We start from the raw sequence: 17,357 nt of genomic DNA, 5'->3' as shown, positions 1-17,357 counted from the left end.
CGCGAAAGAGGAAGAGTTATTGGTGTACCTAAGAGATGTTGGTGTGGAGAAGCAATTGTGGCAAAAACTTCCAAATCCGACCACAACCCAAATCGACGATACTTTCGTTGTGTGTATGCAGCTGGTAATAAGGTAATGACAATCACGTTTATGGTCTACACTATTACTAACTCGGTTCTAAACGATAATGACAATCAATTGTCTATGGTCTAGCTTATGAATGACAATCACATTTTCAAGTGGATTGATGAGGCTTTGTTGGATGAGGTGGAGAAAATGAAAGAGTTCATATCAGAGACAATGAAGGTTGAGAAGAAGATGCAAATTGAGCTTGCGAAGAAGATGGAAATGGAGCTTGAGAAAGAGATATTTGAGAGGATTGAAGATGTGAAAGCTGAATTCAAATCAAGGATGAATAGGATGATAATTGTTTTAGTATTTGGTTGGTTATCATCTTTGGTTTAGTTAAGTTAATATGATGACATTGTAAGTTGTTAAGGTTCAATGTTAAGCTAATATGATGACATCTTTGGTTTTTATGAGACAAAATAAGGTTCAAAAGAAGAGATGTTATAATTGTTCAAAACAGACCATACAAATTTGTTCAAAAGAGTGCTTAATAATAAGGTTTAAAAGACACATAGACCTTACTAAGACAAAACAACATATACATATGTTCTGAAACAGATCATAATACAAAATAAAAACACTTTGCCTTGTGCTAATCCTCCACATTAATTCTCCTGAGTTAAACAACCTTGAGTAGATTCCACTTGAGTTCCAACCTACAAATTTAATCAAATATCATAATCAATTTCATGAAACTAAGAACAAACATCACATTAGAAAGTAGATAACTAACCTGTGTTGTATTCTTCTTATTCTTCTTCTTCTTCTGGTGGTACCTACAATTATGATCAGCTGCACCACAAGTCCCACAATGCATGATTCTCTTCTTTTCTTTTGGTTTCTTCTTGGTAGGTGACTCATGAAGACCTTTCTTCCTCTTCTTGTCTACCTTTTCATCATCCGTCCTTGGTGGTGGATGTACACTTTCACCTCCAGTGCAAGGCCAATAGTGTGGATCTCTTTGTGGAACAATCCCCTCCGTGTAATTCTCTTTACACATGAAAGTTCGGAACCAATGACACACGTAGTCTTCAGCTTCCAATGTCTTCTTCATTATCAGTCCATACGCGTGTTCGCAGGGGGTTCCACAGATCTGAAACTTCATGCAGGTACAAGTCCTATCGTTCAAATCGACTCTGTGTTTGTCATATCTGAGGTAAACTTCGTAAGCTCCATTTGTGCTGGGATATACAAAGCATTGAGAAGCTGCCTTATGCTCTTCAGCCAAGAAACGTTTCACATATGAAGTGCATATCCCTGAAAAATATAAGAAACATATTAAACTGTTGAATTTAGTACATATAAATGAAAGTTAAAAGAAATGTAGTGTTACTAACCTTCGTGTGAATGAGATAGTGCAGACCGTTTAGCAATCCGAACCATGGCAAGCCTTCGTACAGCTTCCAACATGGCCACAAATGGTTTCTCTCTTGACTTGTTGATTGTGTTATTGAAGGACTCCGCAGAGTTGTTTTCAACATCCTCACAATAGCTGTCAATCTTGTGGAATGCCCTACACCAAGTCTTTGGTTTAGTCTTCATCACATCTTCATATAAGTTACTATCATATGCATGGATCCTCTCCAATCTCTCTTTGTAATCTTTACTGTTGTAGCACCAAGCTAGATCCCAGAGGAGTATCTTCAGCCGCTTCTTATTCGGATCATTCTTCTTTAGATTGACATAAATGTGCCTAACACATTTTCGATGCTCAATCTTTGGTAACTCTAACTCAACCGCCTTAATCAACCCCTGAAACAAAGAAAGCATCATTAGAAACTGATCCACTCTTAATCAAAACATAAAACATATCCAACCACACATACCTTTTGTCGATCAGACACCATAATGTAACCATCCCCATCACCTAATTCCAAGTCAATCTTCAGCTTATTCACAAACCATGACCACTTATTTGTGTTCTCAACTTGAACAACACACCAAGCTATTGGGTAAATAGCATTATCAGCATCTCTCCCTAAAGCAACCAGCAGTTGTCCCTTGATCTTTTCTTTCAAGAAACAACCATCAACTCCTATCAGTGGTCTGCATGATTTTTTCCATGTTCTTCAAAGAACATCAAAGCAAACATAGAATCGCTTAAACACATCCTGTCCAGCATCGTTCTTCACCGTATCAATCTCTACAACAGAACCTTGATTTGCTTCCAATATCTCAGCCCCATAGTCTTTGAGCCGTTCAAACTGAGTGTCATATTCAAGCTCTATCCATCCCAAATCCTTTCTCCTAGCAGCTTTACATTGACCCCTAGTAACTGATATCTTCCACTTCTCCATTATTGTCTGCTCCATCTTCAAAGGCATGTAATATTCTGGTTCTTCTCTAATCTTATCAAGAAACAACCTAGCTATGACTGGGACCTTAAACATTTCACACTCTCCATTAGGTACACAAATATGCTTGTTCGTGTAGAGTGTAATCCTAAACATCGAGTCATTCTGAAGAGATGCATCATACACTTTCCACATACATTTCCCCTTAGCACCAACACACTTAAAACCGATTCTATCCCTATCATACCTGTATTGCTTCAGGTCACATCCGCTTGCCAGTGCATAGTCGAGAACACACTCTTTAAAAGCAATTCCATTGTAGAAGTTTTGCCCTTTGTACATCGAACCATCACCACGAACGATTCCACACCCCCTTCTCGCAGCACCACTACGAGCACGTTCCTCATACTCATTGTCGCTTTCTGGGTACACGTTATGGCGAATCGATTCCTCCGCATCCGTAAAATCTATTGCAAACTTGTCTATATGAAATTCATCTCGATCCTCAGCTTTTTCGTCGAAATCTAATCCAATAGGCGGAGTAGTAAAGGGAATTAATGCCATCGCAAGCGGCAAGAGAGAAGAATCGAGAAGAAGAAATCACAAAAAAATCTTAGGGTTCGTTGAGAGAGAAAGGGGAAAAATCGATTTGGGGATTTTTGATTTTTAGGTTAAAATTAGGTTTAGTTATGTAATCGGGTTGTAATCGGTTAGTAATCCGTTTTAATAGGGTTTAGTTTAGTTAATAAGGTTTGTGGTTGGTTAATCAAAACAGTAAACCGTTTTTAACCAAAACGATGGGAAGATAGATGAGAAGTTTAAGTTCGATGGAGAAATAGATGTAGAAGTATGGATTCGGGAGGAAATAGTCGGAGAAGATAAGTTCAAAGGAGAACTAGTAAGAAGGAAAAGATCGATGAGAAACTGGAACGATATGATAGTTCGTTTATGTACAGAAATTTGTCGTACATAAATCTGACTTTAATTTTTTCAATTAATTATTTAATAGATTGCTTGATATCATAGAGGAACCTTTCTTTAACGGTAGAAATATATAATTTTATTAATTATTCCATAAAACAAGCATGAGCTTTAATAATAAAACTAAACACACCAATTACGATAAGTTAAATGAGGATCTAGAGAGAAACCATAACATCTTTCATATATTCTAATTTTTTACTCGAGGGATATTCGTCTTCTTCATCAGACTAGACTTTGCGCCTCTGAACAATGAACCAACACACATTACCATCCCTGACAACCACCTTCTCCGTTTTCATGATGTCGTACTGGTCGGCCGGGTTAAGTCTTACGGTCCAGGTGTAATGGCGTGCGATGTCGTGGTTGATGTGAACAGCTAGACCGTAGAACTCGAATTATCTTTTATATTTATTAAATTTTAAAATTTTATAATTTCTTATAATTTACAAATATTTATTCTACAAATATACAAAAAATTTAATTGTTAAAATTAACATGCGACTACATGAACTACTAACTTTGAAAACCAAGGTTTATAAAAACATAATATTAAATACGCTATGAAATCATTTACCGATTGAAAAACTTAAGAAAATTACATTAATTTTTTATTTTGATTATACTATTATTTTTATATCTTATGTTAATCACTAATTTTAACACATCAAACATTTTTATACTTTTAATCACTTTTTTGTATAAATTTATTTTTACTCTATGATTATAATAGATAATAATTGCATTTAAATTGCAAATATTTTCCTTATTAATTGCGCTTATTTTCCTATTGAAATTAGTAATTTAATAGATAACTTTTCTGTTAGAATTAGTAATATAATATATTACTTTTGATTTTATATACTTTCAATAATATTAATGGTAATCTTTTTATTTTTAGGATTTTTTATTTTTTTATAAATAAAAAAATATGTTTACATATGTGAAAATATATCAATATACTTGACACATATCGCAATTATATGAATCACTAATTTTGAAAACTAATATTTATATAATAAAATTAATTAACAATTGTTGATGAATTAATTAAACAAAATTTCCCAAGAATTAATCACCCGTAGAGATGGCCGCAGTAGTCAAGGATGAGCTGGCTCCACTAGAGGCAGAAATGGCCGCAGTAGTCAAGGAGGAGCTGGCTTCTACTCATAGTCGATTTTCTTTTTTTGTAAGGAGTATTGAAAACAGAGAGACAGAGGAACCAATTTTTATTTTTCTTTTTTTCTTGTGTGTTCATTCCATTGTCTTACGGGCTGTTTAAATACAGAAAATCTGGTGGGTTTGGATCCATTTAGGGAAAGGGGAGAGATCAGTTGTAATTTAATGTGTGTAATTTAATTCTTCTTTTTTTTTCACTCTAATTTTTCAACATCGTTTTTTATCATAGCTTCGCTGTTAAATGGAAGACCAAATGACGCTTGTAATACTTCCATGGGAAATATTGGTAGAAGAGATACACTCTACCGTGTTCTACCTCTATCTCTTATAAGATTTAGAACCGTGTACAAACAATGGAACATTTACTAGTCAAATCATAACTTCAACATTTAGGTCCAAAAGCGACAATGCGCGTAGCCGAGTTAGACAAATCTTCAAAAAAAAAAGCATAATAGTATTGGTGTAAAATATGGCAAAATAAAACTGTCAATTTATGTAAGATACAATACAATTCACAACAACAATAAGAGTGACGTAAATTGAGTAGTAAAGAATTGTAGCGCTTAATTAAGAACAAGGACGCGAGCGCTAGCCCATGGAAATTCACAAGAGTCAGTCAGTCAGCCCACTAACTCTCTGATGGACCACACTGGTAATGGGCATGTGTTGGAGCGAAAATTTGGTCGTATAGGTTGTCTTCTGCTCTCTTTTTCTCTTTATATGTATTCTCCTTTTCCATTTTTGTTCATCAGGCCACATTTTTCAACATATAGTTTGTAAATATATTCTTAGAAATATACCACTATTAAATTGGAACAGATTGAATTCTCTTCAAAATTGGTGGTTGCAAAGGCAACACGAACGTGTATATAGTGTGTTTATATTTTCAAGACAAAATAGATAGAAGTCATGATAGTTGATGATGATTCGTAGAAGGAGTAGCTAAGGAGAATGTTGAAAATCTGTAAGCATGTACGTATCAGCTTGAAAACGAAAAACTGATATCTACGAGTTAGAAAATAATGAGTGGAAGTGTACAAATTCTTTACCTGAAGTACGTATCCGCACATGTACTGATGTGTCTTTGAATGGAAATTTATATTGGATTGTTTTTGATCATGAGACGACCGATAACTATCTTATCCAAAGTTTCGATTTTTCGAAGGAAGTATATAAAGTTTTTTGTGTTCTACCGTGGAATAAGAACTCTTACAATTTCCCAGCCCTCTCAACTTTTAAGAAAGATCGGCTTTGAGTGTTAAAAAGAGTCACTGGAGCAAATAATATAATTGAGGTTTGGGTGACAATTAAAAAACAAGATTAACAATGACGATGGGGAGCATGTAACGTGGATAAACTTCATGACGGTTTCTGTACCTTTTTCTTTGGGCATTCGTCCAAGTTACTTCATCGATAATGTTTACATAAAGAGTCTTGTCTTTTTAAAAAACCATATCTATATATATATATATATATATATAATATTTTTGTTGAAATAATAATATATTTTTAAATATCGTAAAGAGGCATATTGACTTTAAACCAAAAAGAGAATATATGAAATAAAGAGCGGATGTTTATTTGAACAGAATTAAAAAGTAATAATATGTCGTTATATAAGGTCTAATTAAACAAGCAATGCAGGTAATATTGTCTTACAAGTTACATCTATGTGACATGCATAGGGTGTTATGTTAAATATACATAAACTTTAAGCAAAAAGACTCATTCTAGTGCAATTTTCATTTTAATATATTTAGTTAAAAGATTTCTTTTGTAACGAATTTGCTACTACTATATAAATCTATGATAGATAAACATTTAATTTTATTAAGAAAAAGCAACAGCTGGTCTAGTTAAGTTGGTGGCATGATGTGCAAAATGATGTCTACACAGTTAAAAAAATATAACAAAAAAAAAAACGACTCTTTCCTCTGCAAATGGTTCATTATTTGAGAATTAACAATATTTAAATTGACAAATTTGTTAAAAAACAATCATTATTATCACTTTGCAACACATTGCTTCTGCTATAAATATATAACCTCCCCCTCATTGCTCAAATATATTCACTCAACAAAGAATCTCATAACACATACAAACTCTTTTCTTCTTCAGCAATAATGTCTAGTACAACAATTATAGGTTCTGAATTGGACGCCAGCCTTGTGGTAAAGTTTCTATTTTTTTTTCCTTTTTTTTTTCTAAATGTAAAATTTTATTCAAAAGATTATAAATTTTATATTACTAGTTTTATTTTTAATCAATCTAGTTTGGATTTGGTGAACGATCAGATCATTTATGTCTGTCTTTAGAAAAAAAATGAGATGCAGTTTTTTCTTTACAATTAAGAATGTTTTTAATCAGTTTATGTGATTTTATAGGCGAGTGAGATTGACGTTGCACCAAAGACAGTGGAGGAAGAACCAGTGGTGGAGACGGTGGAGACCAAGCAGCCCGAAGAACCCGGGGTGACAGAAACACCGAAGGTGACTCCGGGTGAACCCGAAGAAGTCAACGTTGATGTCGATGTCGAGGAGTGAAATGGGAAGAAACTTATTGTGACTCTCTATATTACATGATTGTATTTGGTTCATATTTTCTATAAAAATGTGTGTTTATGTCGTTACGGTATCTTTGGCTTTTGGTTTGGAATGATTTGGGGTAATAAAACAAAAAAGTTTGGATTTTTATTTTTCGATAACTGGTAATCGTTCAATAAAAACTTAACACTATAATCAAAATAGGCCCCTAATTCTGGAATTTAAGAACAAAAATAAGCATGTTACATGTACAAACGGGAAAAATTGAGCGATAGAATATAAAAGGACTAGTGTAGTCAAATATGTTAGATAGTAAATTACATTGATCAAAATATATGTTTGTACCGGAGATTACACAGTTTAAACAAATAAAGATTTTGTGGGAAAGAGCAAGCAAGTTCTTTTATTAATCGGGAAAAACGTGAGATCGTCACTTAAAACGAGTCGAGATAGAGCTTGTTAGTTCACAAGCGAACTAGCAAGCTTAAAGGGACGAACTGAAAACAAGAATGAATTATACGAAAGACAATAGCAGTTTTCGATGCAAAGTGTTGCTCTGTAGGCATTGTCTGCGGGTCCGGATCCTTTCTCCAATAGATGTCTCGAGCTATTTATAAGCGAATGTAGAGTTAGAACACTCTAGGGTTTTCTGTGTGAAATCCCGAGATTGTCCTCCGAGGTTGGCCCATTTCCTTCTATCTCTGGTGAGTCTTTGTTGGGCCGAGTTGGCATATGGGGCAAAGCCCATATCCAACAATAGTCCCCCCTTAGTCCGGCGAGCGAGATATTTCTGCGATCGGCGGGCGTACTTTGAGTCTTAACATATGCCTGCTCGGCGTTAGGCGTTCCAGACTGCTTCAAGAAGATCTAACTTTGTGTGGTGATGGTTAAAGCGATAGTTTTTGTTGAGCTCAGAGCTCGTTCTGATGTTGTATGCGTTGAGTGTGTTGTTCTGGAGCGCGAAGCTTGTATGAATGTTATGTGTCTTGAGCACGTCTTTGCGGAGCGTGGCGCCTGGCGCGTGGAGCGTTGAGCGTGGATCTCATCTAGATGTTATGCGACTTGAGCACGTTTTTACAGAGTGTAGTGCTTGATAATGGATCTGCAATGGTTGATGACGGAGTTGCCGCACATAGTTCGTAACCAAGGATCAAAGAAATTGAGCCAGACCGGCATGCGGAGATTGAGGTCATCGAGCTTGAGATTGAGGTAGCCACCGAGAGTGAGACTGAGCTCGACGCCGAGAGTGAGATTGAGATCGGCGCCGAGAGTGAGATTGAGGTCGCCACCGAGAGTGAGATTGAGGTTTCCACCGAGACTGAGGTTGGCGAGAGTGAGATCATCGTCGTCGAACGGGGTCGAGAGGTGAAGAGAGGTCGGCGGACAAGGATTGATGAGTGCTGAGGTTGGTTCTTGCGAGATCGGCGGATTGAGGTCGGCGGGACGCTGCACGATGCCCGGAGTTCGGAAAATCCTCATTCTAGGTCGGCGCTTGTCCTACCATTGGGCGAGCTCCAAGGTCAACTCCTAAGATGGGTGTTCATGATGTGCGCTCGCATTCCACGTCCAAGCTGGAGGTAGGCACAAAACTGGAGGTCGGCACCAAACTTGAGGTAGGCGCCAAGCTGGAGGTCGGCACCGAAATTGAGGTAGGCACCTAGGTAGAGGTTGGCATCAAGCTTGAGGTAGGCACCAAGCTGTAGGTTGGCGCCAAGCTGGAGGTCGGCACCAAGCTGTAGGTAGGTACCAAGAGACTCGAGTGTGAGAGCGTCGAGCATGAGGGCGACAAGCGCGAGAGAGTCGAGCGTGAGAGCGTCGACTGTGAGGGCTGCGAACATGATAGTGGCAAGCGTGAAAGAGTTAGCGTGAGAGCGTTTGACTGTGAGGGCGTCGAGCATGATAGTGGCAAGCGTGAGTGAGTCGTGCGTGAGAGTGTTTGACTGTGAGGGCGTCGAGCATGATAGTGGCAAGCGTGAGTGAGTCGTGCGTGAGAGCGTTTGACTGTGAGGGCGTCGAGCATGATAGTGGCAAGCGTGAGTGAGTCGTGCGTGAGAGTGGCAAGCGCGAGTGAGTCGACTATGAGGGCATCGAGCATGAGGGCGACATGCATTTGAGCGTATGTTTGATATGCAACAAGGCTTTGTGCTTTACTGGAGTAAAGTGGTAGGCGAGACGGACTCGCCATACCTTTAGGTGTGGCTTTTGTGTCCGGCTTATCTTGTTGGTGTTTGGAGTTGGCAAGAACTTGCAAGCCGGAGCTTGGCTTATTAGTCCAGGCGCCCTCAAATTAGTGCGAGACTTGCTCGGTTTTTTGCTTGGTTTCGAGATGTATTTTACGGGGCGAGACGTCTCTCGGCTTATCCTGTTACGTGTTTCGAATACCAAGTTTTAGGTTGGTAGTTGAGATGAGCTCGTCGTACCTATTAGGTGCGGCCCTGGTGTCCGGCTTACCCTGTGGGTGCCCCGAGGTCGGCAAGAGTGTGCAAGTAAGAACTTGGCTTATTCAAACTTGACCGCCTGCTAGCTGAATGCGAGACTGGGCTTGGCTTTTTTTGTGCGGATTATTTCACCGCTGCATCCATGTGGAACGCGTTTTTAATCGAACACCTGGCCAGGGTGACGATGTAGAAGCTGGACACTCGTTAAGACGGACTCGTTCGAGAGAGCTTATTTGGCTTAGAGTACTCTTGCGAGTGTAATTTTTTTTTTTGTAAATGACTTCTTTTGAAGAGTTGATGAGCTCGGCAAGTGAGCGTTCTTTTTTTTTTTTTTCTTTTTTTTTTTTTTTTTTTTTTTGCTAATGATATTATGATGTTTAACTCACCGTTGATCTTCGGTGTTGAGCTGCGAGTTGGTCGTCGATGTCGAGCTGCGAGGCCATTGTTTGGGTTGGGTTTATGGACAGACCATTGCGTAAAACCAAAATTGTGAAGGTTTGGGGAGCTCTTGCAATAACCCGACTCCTACGTGGGTGGTTTGTCGTTGGATTGATGATCGGCTTGCAGGTAGTAGAGACGAGCTTGGTAAGTCGACAACATAGATAAGTTTGAAAGGTCAATTGTTTGCCAGATCGCCAAGTATGAATGTTGGGAAGATCAGAGCTAGTGAGGTCGTTTCTCGCGATATTGAAGATATCAGAGGGTAGCGAATTGGTTTGGGTGAGGTCGATCTCGCCGAACTGAGCTCAGCGCCACTCTCAGGTTTCGTCAATCGAGAGACACCGTGAATATCCGACGGTCCTTCCTTTGAGCGCGGTATACGATGAATTTCCAGAAACGGGCGTGTCGCGAATCGAGGTGACGGATTATGGCAGTAAAATTTCCGTTTTACTTATTTATGTCTCCCCATCTCCTCCTTTTTCTTCACTTCCTTCTCTCCATAAAAAGGTAACTTTCTCTCTCTATGCTTTTATTTTTATGCTTTTACTTCTTTCTCTCTCTACTTTTCTCTCCCCTTTGTTTGGTCACACATCCTTGAAGACCTAGCAGCCGCCGCCTCCGAGCTTCTCATGCGGAGATCGTCGATAGTCGGTGGACGGCGACATACGAGTTTTGCGAGCTCGGCCGAGAAAGGCGATGTGCGTGAATCCGGCCGATCGACGGAGATCGACGGGTCCCAACGGGAGATTCGGAGGTCGGCGAAGAGGACGAGGTCGGCGAGAGGATGTTCGGAGGTCGGCGCCATACGAGTTTCACCCGCCCGGCCGAGAAAAGCGGCGAGCTTGAACCTGGTTGATCGGCGGGAATCGAGTGCGGCAGAGTGAGCGAGATCGGCGCCCGGATGGTCGGCCGAGAGGACGAGGTCGGCGCCCGGATGGTCGGCCGAGAGAGCGAGATCGGCCCCCGGATGGTCGGCCGAGAGGACGAGATCGGCACCCGGATGGTCGGCCGAGAGGACGAGGTTGGCGCCCGGATGGTCGGCCGAGAGGTCGAGATCGGCGCCCGGATGGTCGGCCGAGAGGACGAGGTCGGCGCCCGGATGGTCGGCCGAGAGAACGAGATCGGCGCCCGGATGGTCGGCCGAGAGGACGAGGTCGGCGCCCGGATGGTCGGCCGAGAGGACGAGGTCGGCGCCCGGATGGTCGGCCGAGAGGTCGGCGCCCGGATGGTCGGAGATCGGCGCCGTGTCGATTTCGTGAGTCCTGTTGAGAGAGGCGAAGCGTCCGTACCTGGTGGATCGGCGGAGATCGGCGGATCGGATCGAGAGGATTCCGGATTGAGCGGGGTGATCGGCGCTTTTCCGCCGAGAATGGTTGGATCCGGCGAGTTCGGCGTGGGAGATCTCGGATCTTGGCCTGGCGTCGGCGAGATCAGGATGAGGAATCTCGGAGCTCGGCCTGGCGTCGGTGAGATCGGTATGGAAGGCATGTCCGAGGCTGGCATAGTTGAGGGCGTTGGTCGACTTGATTCCTGTTTCGTTGATATCTCCCACGAGTTTGATTCCGACGATGGCGACCCAGATCTTAGGATGGGAGGGCGCCGAAACACGGAGATATTGGGAGGTCGGCGAGATTTGAGCAAGTTCGACACTCGCGATATTGGGTCGATTGGAGGAGATCACATTGAATTCGACTTTCGGGAGAGAGAGTGGCCGAGAGCTGTGGTCGGCCAAATATCGGGGATCGAAGATCGGCCCGCGTCAAAACCACCATCTAATGGAGTAAATTAAGTGAGTAACCATTGACCAATGTAAAATAACCAAAGAGGAAAGCAGTGAGGTTGGTCTAAGAACGCGGCACAATAGTGTGTTCGGCACATCGATGCTCGGCGGCGACGAGCTTGGCGCGACTGATCTCCGAATTGCGGTTGGTTCTGATTTTGATGAAGGCGACGCTGATCTTATGTGTGGAGGTCTCGGTTTTCGGTCATCAGGCGATAAGGCCCCAAGCGAGAGAGATCGGCGAGGGGGTACGGACGAGGTCGGTATTTCGAACAGAAAGGGAGGTCGTCCTTCGACGAGCTCCCGAGTTCTAACGTATACGCGTGGTAAAACTCTTGCGGGAATCCAGCGTGCTTTTACCGAAGAGTTCGCGGCTTATAAAGACGTTTTTGATGATGTTAGTGTTGGTATTGGAGCGGAGTGTGGAGACTTCGATAGTTTGGCCAACGACTACAATTTTGCTGATATTCTCGAGTTCAGTGAAGATAGCGACATTGGTTTTGGTGGGAGTCCTATGGATGTCGTCCCGGCCGAGGATCCTGGTCCTCGTTCAGCTGTTTTGGGTCTTAATGTTGCGTCGATTGGTGCTAATCTTTCAGCCGGTCCGACCGATCACGGTCCTTCGGCCGGGACGGCCACCCGCTTCCTGAAACCGGCAGTTTGCTTTGAGGGTGAGCGGTTGTGCGTCAGAGTTGGCGAAATCGACACTATGGGTGAGGGGGTCGGCCAATGGAGGTCAGTGTGGCGTTGTACGGTGCCCTAGAGGTCGTCCCTGTGTGGGTGGCATATCTCCAATCCATGTCGGTACTTGTCTAACCGTTAGGGTGAACTCCGAGGTCGGCTCATAATTGGAGGTGGCAAGGTTGACTATACAAGTATATTGGAGGCGTATTGGGATATATGAGCGAGAGAGGTCAGCAGGATATTCTCCAAGGAACAAAACCTAGCCGCCGCTCGTCGCTTCTTTGCCGATAATAGGTCGGCAGGATATTCCGTTGACCGTCGATCGAGATGACCTGATGGTGGTTGGCGGTCGCCCTGGTTCAGCCCGCGCGCACAGACTTTGAGGTTGGCATCATAAGAAACAAATCTGAGGTCGGCATAGGGCCACGAGGGGGAGAGAACTCTACAATGGGGGTCGGCGCAGGCTGCATGCGGATCTTCCTTGGAACAAGATCGAGAGGTTGAGGTTGGCGAGGATGACCATCATGAGGTCGTCCCCAATCTCGACTTGGGCGGCGACCACTCTCGAGGTTGGTCTCGAGGTTCGTTGGGTGGAGATGGCTCATAGGAGCAAGAGGGGAGGTCGGTATAATGAGTGTGATTCTCGCTTGGTTGGGAGCGAGGTAAAGGTCGGCTTTGCGACCAGGAGGTGAGATAGGCAAAGGGATGGTGAGCTCGAGAGTGAAGGCATGAACGCTGGTGAGATCGGCACCTCTCGTGAGATTGGTACATTTCGTGAGATCGGTATCTCTTGCGAGGCTGCCCGTGGTGATGCTTTGTTAATCGGAGGGCGGAGCGACCGAGAATCTGCCGATCTGGATCCGGCTAGCTTTGAGATCGATCGAGAGGATGTGGAGCTGAGCGGTGATGTCGGCTTTGTTTGTCGCGAGCTTGGCGACACCTCTCATGAGGTCGGCACTTCTCATGGTGATGCTTTCGACGGTATCGATATTGATATTAGGGAAGAGTGGAGTTTTGGTTTCAGCAACAAGGGTTTGACCGACGATCGTGATTTTGACGACATTCTTGAGTTTGGTGAAAAGTGGTGGTTTCATGGATCTTTCTGTGGCTAACGAGAGGCCTACTACATCACCCATGGCTGTTACTGGAGGTAGAATGGGCACTCTGAGCGCTCCCAAAGTCGATGGTGTCTCGGTGCTTGTTCTTCTATTGTTGGAGTCAGTTGATTTGATTAAGGTAAGCTTTTTTATGTTGTAGCGAGTGTGTCAAGTCGCTCGGCTGTTCGCATGTCCTGGCTAACGAGACTGTCGATGATAGTCTACATCAGATATTCGAAGTTGTTTCTGCGTCCAGCAAGCAAGGGAGCTGAGAGGGCGGCACCGTCAGTGAAAACTAGAGCCATGGTTTGGAGATGTTGGGCATGTGTAGCAACAAGAGGTTCTGATGGCGTATCGGGCGCTGGTGTAGAGGTTGTGTTGGTGACCAGCTGGTCTGCAGCAGGTCCGGCTTCAGCGTGTGCAGCTACGAGAGACTCAGAGGGCGAGTCGGGCGCTGGTGGAAAGATTGTGCTCGGCAGTGAGCCTTCGGTTGGGCTCGGCAGGGAGCCTTCGGTTGGGCTCTCCGAGGAGTTCGGCAGGGAGCTCAGCGGGGGAACTGTTCGTGTTCTCGTTCGCCCCCATCGCTGTTCCGTTGGCTGCTCCGTTACTTCGTTGAGGTTTTCGCTGGGGTTCGTCATGAGTCTTGAAACTTCGAGGAAGTGAGGATCGTCGGTCTTGATTCGTCAAAAGAAGCGCTTTACTCTCGCCCCACGGTGGGCGCCAATTGTTTGTACCGGGGATTACACAGTTTAAACAAATAAAGATTTTGTGGGAAAGAGCAAGCAAGTTCTTTTATTAATCGGGGAAAACGTGAGATCGTCACTTAAAACGAGTCGAGATAGAGCTTGTTAGTTCACAAGCGAACTAGCAAGCTTAAATGGACGAACTGAAAACAAGAATGAATTATACGAAAGACAATAGCAGTTTTCGATGCAAAGTGTTGCTCTGTAGGTATTGTCTGCGGGTCCGTATCCTTTCTCCAATAGATGTCTCGAGCTATTTATAAGCGAATGTAGAGTTAGAACACTCTAGGGTTTTCTGTGTGAAATCCCGAGATTGTCCTCCGAGGTTGGCCCATTTCCTTCTATCTCTGGTGAGTATTTGTTGGGCCGAGTTGGCATATGGGACAAAGCCCATATCCAACAATATATGTGTTATTTTTAACTAGGGAAATTAAAAATAGCTTTTAAGTAATTAACACCTTAAATAACGAAAAATCATTGAATCATTGACCATGTTTACAACTTTTATTATGAATTTGTCCACTAGTTCTCAACTTAACAAATTACTGTTCCCGGTTTGATCAAAAAAAAAAAAAAAAAAAACAAATTACAGTTCCAAATATTCAGACTGCAACTGTTCCCTTTGTCACGTTTCAAACATCTTCCATGGATCAACAACTACGAAGAACAATCTTGGTTCGATTTCAATTTGGCGAATTCGCCGTACACTTCTTTAATGAGTTGATCAGCGTCCCATCGATCGCGATAACAATCTCCACCAAAGAAAACTTTCTTGATAGCGACGTTGTATAGTCGCTCTCTCCAAGGTTCAATGGATGCGCAACCACACTGTTCCGCTATCCAGTTGAAATAATCTCTTTGAGAGATCACAACTTCATCCTCCGGTTTAAATTTCCCGAGCATTGGATTCCCTTGAGGATCGGTTAGAAAATGTGTATATCTCTTAGGGATCCCCAGATCTTCAAGCTTCGCGTAGAAAGCTATAGCCTCTTCCATCATTTTATCCTCTGAAGGAAGCTTAGCCCGTCCCGACAGAACCGAAGCAACCCACTTGCTCTGGATTTCAAACATAAAGAACTGAAGTCCCTGGATTATAACAAGTTAAAGAACAAAGATCAAACCAAGTAATGAGCCCAAAATCAAATAAACAATCCACTTATTAGAAGATCTAAGACATTATACCATCATGTAATTCAATAATGTTAATTACCGCCTTATGAATAGCTTCAAAGATAATCAAATATTATCAATAACGTTACCGCCTTATGAACAAACACTTGACCCTAAATTTATCCTAACGTTCTTCTCTTATAAAAGTGTATATTTCAAGATTATCCAAACATTCTAAATCTCTTAAAATCTAATTTCTATCTTAACATGTAGTAATGATACTAACCATGAAAGGTAAACCAATAAAGGAGATCCCAGGGGCAAGTGCGGGTGGGAAAACATGCTTGTAGAGCGGTCCAACACGGTTATCCTCAACAGTCACATAACCGTTGGTTTTAAGAAACGGGAAATGATACTTGTAACCAGTGCAATGAACTATAGCATCAGCAAAAACCACTTTACCGTTTTTGAATACCACAGAACCATCCTTGCGGGCGCGATATATCTACATCAAAGGAATTTTTAAGAAATCAAATGAGATCATATTCATATTCTCAACTGTCTTTTTTTTTTATCATAATTTATCTACCGGGGGATGAAGCCGTAGGTTGTTGTAACCGCTGTACGACTCGGATGTAACCCCTTTAGCTGAGATATGGACTTCTTTTGCCATGCTAGCTATGTCGCTGCTAATGTCGTTTCCACTAGCTTGACCACCTATCACTATCACTACCTACAAACATGTCAAACCACAATCAACGCAGAGATCTTAAACGAAATTATAAGTATTTAAGGAGCTAAGATTATTAAGTAAATAATATAATTGCAAAGACCTGATCTTTGAATTGATCTGGAATCCGATAATTGTGGCTATGGAACTGCTTTCCTGGCCATGAATCTATCCCTAAAAGACTTAAAAAACGAGATAATTAAGAAACTAATCAACCATTAATTACATACTAATCACACTTTTTTAAGTAAACCAAACAAAATTACTTACCAGGAATATGAGCAATACGAGGCTCAGTGTAGTGACCATTGCAAACAACGACCGCGTCGAAGGTTTCTTCGCCGGAGACACCACTTGAGCTCTTAAACTGAACTCTCCATTTACGGCTATCCTTCTCCGTCGGCTCCACACACAAAACCTCAGTCTCGAATCTGACCATCTCGTCGATCTTGAACTCCTTGGCGAAATCTTGAAGGTACTTCAAGACTTCCCTGTGGTCCGGGTACCGTCTCGGGTCGCCTTCACCGGATCTAGTTACGAACGGAAAGTCACTGAAACCCATACATTCTCGTGGTAGATTGGTGCGGAGGGATTCGTAGACGCTCGAGTGGACGACGGTTCGATCCGGGTCAGCGCTAAGTGAGTCAAGTTCGACTCGATCCGTGTACATCCAAAGTCCTCCAACATGTTTCTCACGCTCGAAACCGACGACGGTGTGACCTTCACAGCGAAGCTCTCTAGCCGCTACGAGTCCGGCGGCTCCGAGTCCGATCACGGCCACGTGACGACCACGTGAGGGGATTAAGCTGGTCATAGTGTGAAGTCAATTATTCAAACAACTTGGACTGTCATTAATCAGATTCCTTGAAAGCGGTGTTGCATATTTACTTATAATAATTAAATAGACCCCTATATTTATAGATATTTCTAATTTGACCTCTAATTATGTTTTATGACACTATCAACCCAAAAATCTCTACAATGCTCAGATTCACGTAGCCGTCCATATATAAGATAAATATGTTGTAACCAGAATTTGTTTTATTTTAGTTATTTTTTCTTATAACTGTTTGATGAAAACTTGGGGGGGAAATTTAAATTTTTATGAGTTCTTAAAAAGTTAAAAATAAATTTTAAAAAGGAGATTTGAGACAGAGAGACGTGGGTGCAGCCAGAAGAAGGAAAGGTGTCGTGCCATCAACTAAGTT

The 17,357-nt window shown here is 42.3% G+C and overlaps 2 protein-coding genes and 1 long non-coding RNA gene across 3 annotated transcripts; 1 reads left to right on the top strand and 2 right to left on the bottom strand.

Annotated features, from left to right (window-relative positions):
• Positions 1–734: 734 nt before the first annotated feature.
• LOC104778687 (uncharacterized) lies at positions 735–2,987 on the bottom strand. The gene is made up of 5 exons (XM_087497103.1): positions 2,236–2,987; positions 1,956–2,175; positions 1,467–1,881; positions 863–1,386; positions 735–785 (listed from the first exon to the last, which is right to left on the bottom strand). Exons 1-5 carry the CDS (start codon positions 2,985–2,987, stop codon positions 735–737), a joined length of 1,962 nt encoding a protein of 653 aa, XP_087353229.1.
• Positions 2,988–6,615: 3,628 nt separating this feature from the next.
• LOC104771028 (uncharacterized) lies at positions 6,616–7,278 on the top strand. Its single transcript, XR_764704.3, has 2 exons — positions 6,616–6,754; positions 6,968–7,278. It is a non-coding gene; the product is annotated as an uncharacterized LOC104771028 (long non-coding RNA).
• A 7,495-nt stretch (positions 7,279–14,773) lies between these two features.
• On the bottom strand, positions 14,774–17,015 carry LOC104771017 (flavin-containing monooxygenase FMO GS-OX-like 1). Its single transcript, XM_010495496.3, has 5 exons — positions 16,420–17,015; positions 16,253–16,323; positions 16,009–16,152; positions 15,706–15,924; positions 14,774–15,395 (listed from the first exon to the last, which is right to left on the bottom strand). Exons 1-5 carry the CDS (start codon positions 16,961–16,963, stop codon positions 14,967–14,969), a joined length of 1,407 nt encoding a protein of 468 aa, XP_010493798.1. The 5' UTR covers positions 16,964–17,015; the 3' UTR covers positions 14,774–14,966.
• Between the last annotated feature and the right edge of the window lie 342 nt (positions 17,016–17,357).

This window comes from Camelina sativa, chromosome 3 (assembly GCF_030686135.1).
Source record: "Camelina sativa cultivar CO46 ecotype springtype chromosome 3, ASM3068613v1".
NCBI classification, from domain to species: Eukaryota; Viridiplantae; Streptophyta; class Magnoliopsida; order Brassicales; family Brassicaceae; genus Camelina; species Camelina sativa.
This window is presented reverse-complemented; position numbering and strand designations above follow the sequence as displayed.